This window comes from Opisthorchis viverrini (genome assembly GCF_000715545.1).
Source record: "Opisthorchis viverrini unplaced genomic scaffold opera_v5_35, whole genome shotgun sequence".
Taxonomy (NCBI): Eukaryota; Metazoa; Platyhelminthes; class Trematoda; order Opisthorchiida; family Opisthorchiidae; genus Opisthorchis; species Opisthorchis viverrini.
In genome coordinates this window covers 1,590,338-1,606,287 of record NW_008751691.1, presented here as the reverse complement: position 1 = coordinate 1,606,287, position 15,950 = coordinate 1,590,338, and the positions used below count along the sequence as shown (strand labels likewise).

The 15,950-nt window shown below is 46.0% G+C and overlaps 1 protein-coding gene across 1 annotated transcript in view; it reads left to right on the top strand.

Annotated features, from left to right (window-relative positions):
* T265_02749 (hypothetical protein) overlaps positions 1-15,950 on the top strand; it is a gene marked incomplete at both ends in the record, with an annotated part of 45,328 nt that overhangs the window by 17,607 nt on the left and 11,771 nt on the right. The window contains 10 exons of the mRNA XM_009167064.1: positions 20-218; positions 849-938; positions 3,020-3,139; positions 5,477-5,538; positions 7,346-7,446; positions 7,537-7,774; positions 11,222-11,521; positions 13,550-14,039; positions 14,721-15,098; positions 15,229-15,511. Coding sequence (XP_009165328.1) covers positions 7,598-7,774; positions 11,222-11,521; positions 13,550-14,039; positions 14,721-15,098; positions 15,229-15,511 — 1,628 coding nt within the window. The remainder of the gene's footprint in view (positions 1-19; positions 219-848; positions 939-3,019; positions 3,140-5,476; positions 5,539-7,345; positions 7,447-7,536; positions 7,775-11,221; positions 11,522-13,549; positions 14,040-14,720; positions 15,099-15,228; positions 15,512-15,950) is intronic.

The following is a 15,950-nucleotide window of genomic DNA, read 5'->3' as shown; positions in this document are numbered from 1 at the left end:
TCTCAACTGTCGCCTCCAGTTTCATACATTTTCTTCTCGTCTACTGCAGCAGTCAGCGGAAGTTGTCAAACCGATCGAGGCACCCGTTATGGCGCCACTACAGCCAAAACTGTGCCCCACCAACCCAGATCTGATCGCTTGCGTAGCTTTCGGTCAGCTAACCATCGGTCACTGTCCCAGCAATACGTGGGTTCCGCAAACTTATTTCGAAACGGATAGTAAGTGTTCGGAATACTTTGTCAGTTTTTGTCGCATAGTGTTTGCACATCGAGACTGCCTATTCTCATTTGATTTTCGTTGTCTCGTTATGACAAGATGACATCTGCATATCTGTTCTTTGTTAGCCTGGAGAAAGTCGACGCACTTACTGAGCTACTTGAAGCGTATTCACTATGTGTAGGCCTGCGGACAGTTTTCATCGGAGTTGAACACCTTAATGATCGCGAGCCTGCTCAAGTGATCCGTTTTTATCTCCTGGCATTACTTATTGTAACAGTTGGTACTTCAAGTAGATTTTTTGTGCACTGTAACACTTGCCCATAGACTGATTTAAGAACACGCCTGTAAATTTGGTGTTAAGCGATGAAATGCTTTTTTCTGATCCAAAGTTGTAAGCTGGAAGGAATTCATTTCATTCAAGCTAATTTTGGCGTCCAAACAGTCTTCAACTCAGGTCACAGGTCTTCTTGACTCACCACTCGGTCATGTTGGCTGAAACTTGCGAACGCAACATATTGGGCATCAGAATTTTAGCTGTTGTTCTGCCTTGTAACTCCGTAGCATCTTCATTCTATGTCACATTATCTGCGCACCAATTTTGTAAACCATTGCTTCTCCGTTTTTGGCAGAAGGCATTTCTGTGGCAATGCCTCCGTACGTTGTCCAAGAAGAGTTCGATCGATATGTCGGGTTCTGGTGGCGACCAACTCCACTCGCAGGTTGGTTCAATCATTCCTGTTTGTACACCATTCCTGTTCTAATCTAGTCATTCGTAAAATTTGAATGAATTGCTTCTCTCCTGTGTCACGGCTCACGAATCAGTCTCATCTTAATTTCACTCCATACGTTCCTGAAGGAATTTGTTGAATGTACTTTTGTTACGCCAGTCGGTTTACGTCCTTCTGGTACACGAACCGTTCTGTTTGCTTTAGAGGCAGTCTCGATTGGTTTCCACCCTACATCGCTTTTGCTTACGCTTTCTACGGGAGTGGCTGTTTTTTTCGGGACAGACTACTTCTGGTTGGTTCACCGAAGTGTATTTTCGTAATCGTGCCCCTTACTTGTGATCCATTCTTTGAGTTGGTCTCCCCAGGAAGACAGCCGTCACAACTCGTACACACTTGATGACAGGAAAGGCATTCTTCGAAAAGCTGTGTATGAACTGGCTGAACTTTCGGTGGTCAAACCTGGGAATTCAGATAAACATTATCAACCACAATTTGAAATCTGATGTGTCCATCTGCGTACCACCTCTCCCCCCCAATAACAACGGACACCTCGTGGCATCAAAGACGGTCCCACGACAGCAACAACCTTTGCAGTTAAACTTGCATGTGCTGCGCCCAATCTCGCCTGTAATTTTCGGTGCCTTGTATACCACCTGCAGTAAATGTGTTCAGATTACAACTGGGGCAATAGAGTTCAATGGTTGAAGACCAAATCCACTTCCCTGCTTGCACAGGGATTGGTTTCCGCCAACGAACTGAACCGAACTATCCCGTGTCCGTGTGCATTTACAATACGATACTGTGTAGGTGTGTGTCATGTTTGTGTTTTCCGTAATTCGGGACAAGCAGCGTTCTAACCTGAATGACAACAACGGATATTGCCTGGTCACAGTTTCACCTTCACCTGTTGTTGTGTGTGGAAATACGTCTAAATTTAGTGTCCCTTGTTCGGCTCTGGCGTTCAATGTTACACGTGATCAGTTAAGGCGGATGTGGTTCGGGCGTGACAGCTTAATTGCGTAACAACCAACTGTTCTTTGGCGAGCCAGTTGATCAATAAAACCTACGTACTTGTTTGCACGGTGACAGCACCCTAGGAATTCCAAAAATACGTTCCTCGGCGCCCGGTCGAGTTCATTTGTCAGCTGCTTCTTTTAAGAATTTATTGTATAGAAAATGCCTTCAGTTCGGCGGTTGCAGTCACTTAATCGTCCCATTCTTCAGCTAACATTTCTCGCCTATTCTCTTTTTCTGAAGATAAAGAGCTAACTAAATCAATATCAGATGGATGTGGGTTCTGAGGTTTTTCTCTAAGATAATTGAAGTTTTTAGCAGTGACCTTTTTCATTTGGCGGTTTAGTTAGGCGATCCTGATGCACAATCATTTCACTTCCACTTTGCGGGTCAGGCAAAGAGCACTCTACAAGCACTGCTAGGTTCACTGAACGTTAACTAGTTTGTTAGATTGTGGCTGTCGTCGCGAGTACCCTTGGCAAAAGTCGACTGCTTCCTTGATGTGTTTGCACCGGTGTCCCACGTCGGTCGCAGCTCGTTATGCCAACCATCCCCAGAGCAGACGCCTCGAATATTCGGCAAGGACTTGAGCGGGGGACTACTTCATTCACTCACACTACAGTGGACGGACTTCACAAATGTCGCATCCTGTTGCTGTACACAAACTGCGGCCGCACACACAGAATTGACTTAAATTCCAGATGGTAAGTTAGTCACGGCTTGTGCGCTGTGGATCAGGTCAGTATTCATCTTGAAGAATTCAATTTTATGTATGTGTTCGGAGTGGTGTGTTATGAAATGCAGGCACCCAGATAGCATTCGTGTTCGCGGTAGCCCCCCCCCCCCCGTTGCGCCTGGCACAGGAAGCTGCATGGTTTGACCGCTAATCTGATGTCGTAATCTTTGTCGCAACGTATTCTGATGTTGTGAAAATCTTACATACCTAGTTTTAGGCTCCCATGTCACCCTTTCACATAATTTTCCCAAAATAGTTATTGAATCATCCGACTTACTGGAAGCTATACTAGTTTATTTCCTTTTCAACCTCTTATTTCCAGTTTCTGCTGATTCCAGTACAACCTACCAAATTTTGTACGAACTGGTTGACGAGAGGCCGGTTGAACTGGTGCATCTCTTAGCCGGACAAGTTGTCGAGTCACATCGATATCCGAAAGCTGGTGAGTTCATCTGCTCCAATTCATTCATTACCGTGGTGCAACTGTTTGGATCCAACAACATGAGCTCGTTTGAATTTGCGAACACTGTCCGTTCAACTTTAAACTAACAAATGGGCACCATAGGCTAACATACTTTGGATAGCCTAAAAAATCTTTCAGCTGTAGCACTTTTTCGGTGCCTAAACGCCATGCCACCAGAAGAAAGCACGAGGGTTGGGATACTGTCAGATTGGGGAAGTGGAGAGGTCGGGTTCGAATCACGGATCTTTCGGTCAGCAATTTCGCGCTCTGACCTCTAGCTAATCAGAATTTTCGGGGTCACAACCCGATCAACGCTAGTGTGTGTCTGTTGTTTCAATTTCATGTATCCTACTCCTGATTTCTTACCATCGATCGATAACCGATGTGAGTAGAAAATTTGTTTGGGATTATAACTTTTCTGACTTCACCACTATCCTTCCACGATTCTCTCCAAAAAGTCCGGTGTTTCATCAGAGTAAACCAGCATTACTCAACCGATACTGCCCCAAATGCAGAACCCTCCTGGTGGTTTTCATTTTGTGGTGATTTGTGAATCTCTGTCATAATGAACTAACTGGTTACTAAATGGGTTTGCTCCGAATGCGCTTGATCCCCCTGCTGGTTATCTATGCTTTCCTCTTCTATATGTAGTGTCACTAAATGTTGTGTCTTGCTGAACGGTAGCGCAACTCTGTATCGGTCCCTTGGCTTCCTGTTCCGCCCACTGCGGTATAGCAAAAGGCATGACAGCTCTACACAGCCCTTTATGGAGGCCAAGGAAAATCTTGACTCGGATTGGCTGACATTCTAACCAATCAGGGCACGCCTTCGTTCAGCCCGTGTCCTGCACGTGACACATCCGTCCAAATGATGCGATATTCGGTTATTAGGGACGGCTGGCCTCCGCACACTAAATATGTGCTGTCTGTGTTGCAATGTGGTTGCATTCTGCACAAAGCTTCAGTACGTCGAAATTATTTTGGAACTTGACCAAGGAAAGATTATGTCTCACTCTACTCCGTACTGTCTTCTATAGCCTCTATCAAAACAATCTGATTTAGAACGCATTGTTCAACCTGTCATATTGAAACGGAACGGACGAAGAACGAGAGGATTCGTGCGATTGTACGCATTTGCTAGCAAAAGTGACCTGACTCACTCACATTAGTGCTGGAAGCCAAAAATCGGAATTCATCACCATCGTCATGTTCAACACTGACGCTTCGCTTCCTTACGAGCCTCATTGTGAAGAAAAGGATAAAAGTTGGTGGAGAGGAGACTTAGCGCTAGCCCACCACAATCATTTCTAGATTTCTACATTTCTAGACATTCATTCAGGCATTCTGGATAGAAGTTTGACAACAAGAACGCCGTTAACACCGATTAGCTGCGATATCTCCAACCATTCACAGTGGGGATCACGTGGACCCCATATTGGACGATGAGTCAGCACGGAACAGCGCCCAAATTCAGACCATTGATGGCCCGATTATGGCACGGCCTCATGCCCTTGAAGCTTTGAAAGAGGCTACTATGCAGGTAGCGGTTCACGAGCAAAGTACACACCTCATATTATGCTTCCATCGTCATTCAGCATCCACCAGCCACAAAACTTCGTAACTTGCTCAGCTTTGTTTAGCTCCCATGCAACCGAAAAAAACCGCGATGGATTAGGCGTTGCCAAGAGCCCAAACCTAAACAGGGATGAAATAGAACCACAAAACTCACCTCTAACACTTAGACTATGCCAAGCTCCATTCCGATCGTACCCGCACGGCTGTCGTGTTATGCTCGGTCGCTGCACTGTTTGACTTTTGGACTGTGATGAATGATAGTCAACCGCTCGGTAAACTGTAACAGACTTGCGACTTCTGAGTGATCCATCCTGTTTTACGAGAGAGCGTTTTGCTGACATGACATCAGTGTTAAACACAGATGCTTCTCTGCCATACAGCCACGACTTATTTGGAATCCTTATTGTGACGAAAATAATAACGGTTGATGGGTGACGCCTGCGCCTCCAGACACTCATTCAGGCAATCTAGATAGAAGCTGACAACAAGAATGCCATTAACATCGATTAACAGCCATATCATGCAGCGTCTTCAACTAGGCTCAGTGGAAATTACGCGGTACCCATCCTGGAAGGCGAGTAGCACCGACAGCATCCAGACGTTTCGTAATTTCTTTCATTCCCCTCAGCCAGATCAAGAGTAGGCTCATGTAATTTACGATTATACATATTTCAATTTTCAGTTCCGTCAGTCGATCGTTTGCGGTTTTTATATATTATATTCAGGTTTTTTTATTTTCCAGGTTGTGCCAATGCGATTTCGGACTTGCGAGTTTGTCAGTTCGACTTATCCGCTGAGGGAGAGGTAAGTTGCTGTCCGGCGAACTATCATCGCCCCATCGATTCTCAGAGCTTATCCGTTACCTTTTATAGGCCTAAAATAGAAAGGTTTCTTTCATATTTTCTATTCAGACTCAACTTTTGGCTTTTTCTTATACGGTAATCCACTCGAAGACAAGCAAAAACGGAGGAAGGGAACATTTGGGTGACGATCTTTTGTCTTCAGACGGTCTGGCAGCACCGTACCTAGTCATGCTAAATTAAACGACAGGCTTGGAAGAACTGACCTCCTCATTTCACTAATCCTGTGTTAGATTAACGGAATCCATGTTACTTTCAGTCTCGAGGCTCAGGGTTTGGTGAGTGTGTCTTGGCACAGTTCATCGACACCCAGCGAGCTGACCGCTATTCGCTCTTGATTTCCCCATTTAAAGTTTTCTGTTCACTCCAATCTACCCTCAGCGATTTACCCATCAAAAATGCCTCTTGATTGCTGAGACAAACTTACCAAATTCCCTTCGGTAAAAGTTTAAATAAAAAAAAACAATTTGGTTTTCACGAGAGACTCAACTGAATCTCTCGTTTATGATATTCTACAACTAAATGTGCTGCGAGCAGGCCGCCTCATGTTTCAAGTAGAACATAAGGTTGACGGAAACTGGGGGACTGCGCCTACTTGATGAGCCCCAAGAAGGTCGAAACCGGTCATGGGCTGTCGAAGAGTTTCCAGCAACCTTGTGAGTAGTTTCCTGTATGAAAATATACTGCGATATCTGGAATATCATGCCAACTGAATCATGAGGCAGCCTGTGTGCAGCACATTCAGTTGTAAACTATCATAAACGAGATATTCATTTGAGTCTCTCGTGAAAACCAAATTGATTCGCAAAGGAGTGTAGTTCTCGAAAACAGTCCAATTTTTTCACCTGTGTTCGAGCTCTATCGATTGTGTGTGCTCTATCGATTCAATATGAGGTGCGTAGTTAAAGCGGCAATTTACTGACCAGAAAGTCCGTGGTTCTAACCTGACCTCTGCATCTCGACTTCTTCTGGGCTTGGACAACCATAATACTGTTCAATATGGTGGAGCTCTTACACTTTTTGCGAGTAACAGCATATTTCTCGTGTTGCTGAACTTTTTAGCCAGTTTTTAGACAGACTCCCATCTTTGTCGCTGATGGTTAGTTCCAGGTGCATGAGCTCGAATCTTTGTCGACGGAAAGACAGGTCTCGGGGCAAAATTATATGAAAGATTACGATAGCCTCTCTCAGGATAGGAAGAACTGTGGAAAACTGGTGAATTAGTGAACCTTCTGGGGAGTTGCCCATCTTCAGAGTGTCTGTTTTGAGTAGGGCTAATGTACAGTGCGTTCAGATGATATCTGTCCACCTGTATTTTATGCTGATAATCGGGTGATTTACGACTCCTTCCCTATTCCATCGTCTTCCATCGGTTTATTCGTAGTTACTTCCCCACCGCCACTAAACTTTCGGCCATTCATCCCCACAATCACCCTTTTTGTACTTTCTCCCCGGTCTTGTGACTGCGCACTTGTTTCGTAATTTTCACGCTCAGACGTCGCGGTTCGTTTGTGCTTGAATATACCGCCCGTGTTATCTCCCAGGGTTCGATACGCGTAGCAGTGACGTAAATCATAAGCTTTCCTCACCCTTCCGTGAGTTTGTACGTGTTTCTCACAGCGGACTTTGACGAGTTTACTCTTACAAACAGTGTTTGTGAGTCTGAATGCTGAATGGTTGAGTCCCGACCACACTGGGAGATAGTTCGTTTTTCATTCGACGGTTTTTGTTTACTCTGATCGATATTGCAGATTGGAAACGTTCGACATTTATGTTTACCGCGACCACTGCTACAATATCTCCCGGGATTCGAGTATCTTGTGCGGGCAGGATGGACGCCTGATGGACAATAGTACGTCCGGTTGTATTATTGACTCTCTCTGAACTATGCTCTTTCCTTACAACTAGTGGTTTTCAGTGCTCAGTATTCAAGTGCTTCTAGATTACCGATCCATTCTGAATTTCTTGCTCTACTCTCTTCACTTCCCAGTGTCTGGTGCCAAATGTTGACCCGGCTGCAAGATTCTCTTCAGATTTTCCTAATTCCCACATCGAATTTCCATGAAACACACCTGCGTGACAATCAATCGGACGATGATGAGACAATGGAACCGTTTCATCGTGTCTCGCTACCCTGTATTCGGCTACTACGCGAGGAGGATGTGCAGTTTTGGGTTCAGGTGAGTAGGCACTGGTTGTTCAATAGCAGCTTGATACTTTTATTTCCAAGTGTGACGCATTTTATAGATCCTGTTTTAGATTAACTCTTGGGCAGCAGCCTTAAATCGTCTGAAAGACAGTATAGTGTAATCAGACATGAGCATGCGATGAATTTCAGTGCTGGTATCCATCACTTCCTACTCATCATGGCCAAGATAAGCTTTGTTCACAATACACCAGTATATAGAAGGCATGGAAGTCGAAATGCAGGCTTCCGAGGCACTGAAGGTGGATCTGAAAGCCACGACGAGAAAGATGGTTGCAAGTGAAGCAAACAAGACAACCGTTTGTAAATGTATCTCCGTGTTCATGGGTAGGTTTGTTTATAGCCAACTTCCGTTGGACAATCCTTACTTTGGTTCACCTTATGATACCTACCGTTACAAAATGTTTTTTAGGATCTCGGCAGTCCAGCTTCCCACCCCCTTAATGACTGCCGCAACCGGGAGCGAGCACCAGCATTGACGTGGATCATCCAGTCATCGTCAGGACGTAACACAATTTCGGCCGGTGTCCGGAAGGTTTCATGGTTTTACCAGGGAGCCAGTGCCTTCTGGTTCCATCCATGATCTATGGCACTAGTAACAGTGGCAGGATCATTCGGAGGTGGGGGGACCATGCATTTGGTCCGTCCACAGAGCTGGGAGTTGTGCGGAAATACATGCCTTCTGGTTCCATCCATGATCTATGGCCCTGATAACAGTGTCACTGGATTTCAGTTAACATGGAAAGGTAGCTGGTGCAATGCAGGACCATTCGGATTATAGGTTGATTCCAGCAATCTGTTGAACCACGTCGAGTTACGCGCAAAACCCCAAAAGCCAATTCTTTCAAATGGAGGTTTATCTACAAATGCGGTACTATAAGTACAATAATAAAATGATAAAGCTTTACAAACCTCAAATCGTGGGACTACGCCGGCTTCTATACACCGGTTTAGGAACTGCTAATTCCTAACGGGTCTCAAAGTCCACGCCGACTCGGAGCCACGTGTTTACAAGCTAGCGAAACCACGTGTGAACTTAAACGACACGTCCGATGACAAGGTCAAAGAACGGTTTATGTTCAGGTCAAAAACAACAAGGGTGGTATAGGCACAGACCAAAATAACAAAAAAAGGGGAGTCGCGTTGTACAATATAAAAGGTAGAAGTAAGGAATCAACACGGATGTGGGGGGGTGGGGCATGCATTTGGTCCGTCCACAGAGCTGGTAGTCGTGCGGAAATACACAAGCGACATGAACGGATGCTGCTATAGCTTGATTACCATCACTGAAGTATTATAGAAGTGACCATAGTTTTCTTGTGAGGTTTGTTCGACCACATGCTCCAACGACCGCAATTCAAGAGCACAATCATGAAGTGTTTACGAAACACCGAATATGCATGAAACTGGGTACGCCAAGAGTGAATGAAAGGTGTGGAGAAGATGATCGGGCAGACTGCTCGTTGACTGGTCTCAGTGTTAGCCGTGGGCGAAACTCATTTGACGAAGCTTTATCACAAGTGTTGCGTGTGTCAAGAGCCATGGAATTTTTTCTGATGGCTGATCGAATCCCTTCGTTGTAGATCAGGTGACGACCGTTGATCTGTGGAGATGCCCCGGTGGTTAGAAGCGCGAATTTACTGACCGGAAGGTCCGTGGTTCGAATCCGACCTCTGCCTCTCTACTTCCTCTGTCTAGGCTTGGGCAGCCTGGCAGTATCCCAGCCCTCGTGCAACCTTCGGGTTGCATGGCAGCTAGGCACCGAAAGGGTGCTACAGCTGAACGATTTTTGGGTGCTTCGAAGGTATCTTATTACAGCACACAATCACGGCAGTGGACGTGGGCACACGACCATACATAAGTCACATTTCTGGGACTAAAGCTGCCTTGCTATTCGAGATGCCTTAGGCGGCCACTTTAAACGTCAACACCGAAGGCTATTCTTTCCGAAGTCATACATTCGGCTTGCTTACATTAGCCTATATTAGTAGGCCCCGATATTTCTTCCTCTTATGCAAAGTTGACTGGATTCGTGTTAGTCCAAGAGCCATCGTAGTTTTGATGCCTTAAAAGATATTGAACTACATCGAGCGAATGACTCGAATGAGTTTTTTCACTGCCTTCTAGCATGTCGAAGGTTGCAGCTCCAACCTAAAGGCTCAGGGAGATTGTGGTATAATCACTGTCGGATGTACTGATCGAAGAGGTTGTCACTAACTCTGGAATTTTTCCCCACCAGACGTTTCGGCTGGAGACATGGTTCATGTTTCATTTCTTTTGAGCAAACGTCCTAAACAGATCGCATTTGTTTCGCATACACCTACATTGGTTCATCAAACTACCGTATCGCCCCGTAACTCTTGTGTATTTCAAACTGAGTGCTGGAATTTTATTGGAAAGTTATCCCATTCTTCAGGTATCACCTGAAAGGATATGGTCTCTCGTGAGAGGAAAAGAGGACTTTACTGCCAAACCAAAGCGGTCTCTTCTGAATAATTATTTCTCTGTTTTTTTTTGTAACCCTCAGTACAGTTATCCCTAGGAAAAGCGACTTTTACAACTACACATGTATCGCGATATTTCAAATATGGTAGCGACTGAAACATTAGGCGGCCTGGTGCAGCACATTCAGTTGCCTGAGAACATCATCAAAACACGAGAGATTCAGCTGGGTTCCAGGTGAGTCTCTCGAAAGAACCAAATTAGTTTGCAAATGAGTGTATATTCGCTAATTTCGTGCAATTTGGTTTGAAGTAGAACGTAAGGTTGACGGAAACCCGGGGACTGCGCCTACTTGATGAGCCCCAAGAAGGGCGACCCGGTCGTGGGCTGTCGATGGATTTTCAGCAACCTTATGAATAGTACATTATGACTTTTATCCCTCTTTTTTGGGACGTGGTCCTTTTATCGGATGGATGATTTTATATCGGATGTTGACTGACGGACGACGCCATTGTTAACTTCTTTCCCTGTGGGAATATTGAAAAAAAAATCGTTCAGCTGTAGCACCTTTTCGGTGCCTAGCTGCCATGCCACCCGAAGGTTGCACGAGGGCTGGGATACTGCTATGTCGCCCAAGCCTAGACAGGGGAAGTCGAGAGGGCGAGGTCGGGTTCGAACCACGGACTTTCCGGTCGGCGAATTCGCGCTCTAACCACTTGGACCATCTCGCCCCCTATGGGGCTATTAGTGCATATTGGTTCTGTCATCAAAGTGATGATCGCGACGTTTTCTGAGGTTTTCTTCTCGCATTTGCAAACCGTAGTAACCATGACGATTATGTCTCTCTGACTCAGTATAGTCTGATTTCAAAGTCCTCCAGACTGTTTTGGGTAGCTAAGCTCCTGTTGCTTTCAGTCTTGAAATACTACGCCGCCCAATGCTAGTCCATTTGGGTAACCTGAATCTACTCTTCTTCCAGGTTCATGATTACTTTGAGTTGTTGACCAATCCCTGGCATCCTGTTCACCCGGCAACCACATCCGTCAGTCCTGACGGAGCTGAAACAACCACGGAAGTGCAGCAAGCCCACATAACTTTCGTCTGGGCTAGCCACCGCTCGGGTCACTTGCATTTGTATTTGATGCAGCGAACATGGCCAAAATCAGCTGTCGTTTGTGCAAACGCGAGAACCAACCACGGAGTAGCGGAAATCATTGATGCACAGGAAGTGTTCACTTCCCAGTTGACCAATGGTCTTTGGGAGGTGACCGGAGATCGAGTGAGTATGGTTGTTCGCGTATTAGTTAGTACCTTGGACACCTTGGTAATTTGCACCGGCTAGAATGAATACACACATTTTCTCTTACCCCCCATTCTCTTACTAGCTGTGGCTTGACGAGCATCGACAACTGGTCTTTTTTGAGGCGAACCGCGAGCATCCACTTCTACGACACATGTGAGTTACAGTTGACTTGTTTTTCACCCCACATCTGTCTTTGTCAAATTCATCTGGCGAGTAAATTATCGCCTCCGGGGTTCAATGCAGCTATACACCGTGTACCAAGTGTACGCTCGTTTCTCCATATGTATTGGAAAGCAAGGGGAACAACAACACTTGAAAAACGATGTCTTAACTAATCAGTTGGGGAAAGTTTGGAGCCGATTAGGAAGTCATCGTTTCAGAGGGGCTTGCCACACAATCGGTAGTTTTTAACTGGGCAACGTTTCGAAAGAGGTTTTGCTGATTGGTTCTCCGTCGGCATTAAAACCTGGCTCACTTGAACTGACGAAGTTTTTATGTCAAAAAACGAAACGCTGCCCGGCCAAAAACTACTGGCTGTTTACCAAGCCCTTCTGGAACGATGTTTTAACCAGTTCACTGTTATCTGATTGGATTGAGATATCTGTGTATTGATATCTGTACTTGTCAAGATGTCCTTGTTAGCGTCATTAGTGCCCACACTTGAGAACTGCTTCGAACACAATAGATTATACTTATCGTACAACCACACAGCTTAAAAGCTCCAGTTGTTCAGGGCTCAGCTGCTAAACAAGATGCGATCAGCTGATCGAACTGTATTTTCTCGTTTTGATTTGTTTTTGATCCGTTTAAACTGATGGAACTTACGGGCATATCTGCGCTTCCCGAATTCTGTGTTTATCGTGTACTTCCGTAGATTTTCATGATAATTGGTACGGCTACCAGTTTGATGTGCACGGGAGACTTACCTGAATCTCTCGCTTATTATTTTGGGTGACAGAAACTCGGAAACTGCACCTATCTGATGAGCTCCGAGAAGGGTGAAACCGGTCGTGAGCTTTCAGCAAGATAGTGGGTAGTCTCATTTACGGTTGAGCTATCTTCCTCATAAGGGCAGCCATATGAGAATACCAAAATCGATCTTTGCCCGTGATTAGCCCTTATGAGATGGACATGGATTGTCCATTTTGGTTTCGTTTTCACGGTAAGTTGGCTTTAGATCAGGTGGCTGTCCGTCGAGTTTGGCAATTTGCTTGGAAATGTTTCATCACTGATGTCCTCTTCATGATTGATGACGAAACACTCGTCGACCAACTGCGATGCTCGGCGAATAATCTAACAACCAATTAACCAAACCGAGCTATCAATATTTCAAAATATATTTCCGGAAGCACTCAGTCATTTGGCTTTTGTGGGGCAGAGTTAGAGATACCCTGGCTGGTGGATTTAAGTGGGGTTATGTATTGCATAGCATCAGGTGACTCTACCAATCCATCGGCTGTCTGTTCTGAGGTGAAGGCACAGGAAGATATTAATTCTGTGAACCGATGACATGCCGTCTGGCTTGGAACATCTGTTTCCTCGCAAATACCGATGAATAACCGTTTGACCGAACAGGGAACGTAATCACTTAGATGTGTGCTTTTGCAGGTTCGCGCATCAATTCACCAGATTCTGTAAAACCAACCCGAACTATTTTGCTAGCCTGCCGCAAAAACCGTCCAGCTGTAGCACCCTTTCGGTGCCTAGCTGCCATGCCACCCGAAGGTTGCACGAGGGCTGGGATACTGCCAGGTTGCCCAAGCCTAGACACAGGAAGTCGAGAGGCAGAGGTCGGGCTCGAACCACTGACCTTCCGGTCAGTAAATTCGCTCTCTAACCACTTGGGCCATCTCTGCTAACCTGCAGTGCTGTGTGTTCTGTTCAGGGTAATATCAACACATCCCGTGGCGCTTTAGTTGTAATCAATAAAGCGTCCTCTGCTGCACAAATCAACGTAAAGATCCTCCTTGTGGACTCTACCTCGTTCTAGACAATAACTCATAGTCAAGTAGCTTCTTGGGTCGTTCTTTGGTCTATTGTCGAACGTTATTCGCATCGATTACCTCTCCGCCTGCTGTCCGTTTAATGACCAGGTTACTTAAAAAGTTTGACGTAGGTCGTGAGCACATTCCCTCTTTTCCATCCAGCTATGCAGTGAGTTACGCGAGTGGTACGCGCGGGAAACTAACCCGACTGACTCCTCTTAAACCGGACGCACAGTTTGGTGATGTGCAGCCGTCACCTGGTTACGGAGCCCCGACAGATGAAGAGTCCTGCTACGATCCATATTTCCCTGTGTCCGGAACACAGTCTTATCCCTTGTCCTTCAAACTTTCGGCTTTTGATCCAGCTTCTGGATGGGCAGTGGTGTCCTCAAGCAGTTTAAACCGAACTACCGGAGTCCAAGTGGTTAAGATACACCACACTCTGACGGAATCATCGGCTTGCGGCAAAAATCTGGCAATGATGCATGTGGCTTGGCTTCGACATCACAGTAAGTCGACTTTAAGGGGATTGTAGTTGATGGACACTACCTGCTTGATATATTTTTTGAACCTCACTGAAGATGTTCAAGCAGCCCTACCGCACAATGTTTCCTCGCAAATACCGATGAATAACCGTTTGACCGAACAGGGAACGTAATCACTTAGATGTGTGCTTTTGCAGGTTCGCGCATCAATTCACCAGATTCTGTAAAACCAACCCGAACTATTTTGCTAGCCTGCCGCAAAAACCGTCCAGCTGTAGCACCCTTTCGGTGCCTAGCTGCCATGCCACCCGAAGGTTGCACGAGGGCTGGGATACTGCCAGGTTGCCCAAGCCTAGACAGAGGAAGTCGAGAGGCAGAGGTCGGGCTCGAACCACTGAACTTCCGGTCAGTAAATTCGCGCTCTAACCACTTGGGCCATCTCTGCTAACCTGCAGTGCTGTGTGTTCTGTTCAGGGTAATATCAACACATCCCGTGGCGCTTTAGTTGTAATCAATAAAGCGTCCTCTGCTGCACAAATCAACGTAAAGATCCTCCTTGTGGACTCTACCTCGTTCTAGACAATAACTCATAGTCAAGTAGCTTCTTGGGTCGTTCTTTGGTCTATTGTCGAACGTTATTCGCATCGATTACCTCTCCGCCTGCTGTCCGTTTAATGACCAGGTTACTTAAAAAGTTTGACGTAGGTCGTGAGCACATTCCCTCTTTTCCATCCAGCTATGCAGTGAGTTACGCGAGTGGTACGCGCGGGAAACTAACCCGACTGACTCCTCTTAAACCGGACGCACAGTTTGGTGATGTGCAGCCGTCACCTGGTTACGGAGCCCCGACAGATGAAGAGTCCTGCTACGATCCATATTTCCCTGTGTCCGGAACCACGTCTTATCCCTTGTCCTTCAAACTTTCGGCTTTTGATCCAGCTTCTGGATGGGCAGTGGTGTCCTCAAGCAGTTTAAACCGAACTACCGGAGTCCAAGTGGTTAAGATACACCACACTCTGACGGAATCATCGGCTTGCGGCAAAAATCTGGCAATGATACATGTGGCTTGGCTTCGACATCACAGTAAGTCGACTTTAATGGGATTGTAGTTGATGGACACTACCTGCTTGATATATTTTTTGAACCTCACTGAAGATGTTCAAGCAGCCCTACCGCACAACTAACTGAATATACACATTCTTTCGCTCACCAGTACCCCATGAACAAGTTCTCCCCAATCAATTGCGTCCTTGTGATCCACCCAGGGTGGTACGTTTTGATATCGAACACCAGCCGAATCCGTCTGGGACGATTGATGAGAGCGCTGGCTTCTCCGACAGTCCAATCGCAAGGCCACCGCAACAGTCGTCGACTTACTTGTATGGTCTGCTATTCACTCCAAAGCAACCAAAGCCTGCTGGTGGCTACCCCACGGTTCACTTCGTTTACGGTGGTCCTGGTGTTCAGCTTGTGCTTGGAACTTATGCCAAAGTCACGTGAGTTTGATCGTGCTCTAAATGATTTTACCTCTTCGTCTATTTCTGCGTTGGACCCTAGAGTTGTCATGGATTTAGTGATCAAGGTCAAGTCAGTCTGGATCCCCATTGGGCGTTTTACAAAACCCATACTTTGCTATGAGTTCTTTAACTTTTGCTAGGCACAACTCTGCATGGATCCCACTTTACCTCTCGCAGTTAGACGCTGCTACCTATCCCGCACAAGATTAGCCAAAAGTTCGGGACGCTTGCCGGTCCCGCACCAAGCCGAATTCTGATTGGTTGAAAGTTTGGACCCAACAGCCAATCATGTCCCAGCACTGGCCGAATGCCGGTTCCCAATGGCGACTCCAGAAGGTTGTCGCCGCTTGCCCTATATATAGGACGCCATGTACAAATGTTCTTGACTTCGTTTAGGCGTTAAATACGTCGTGCACCT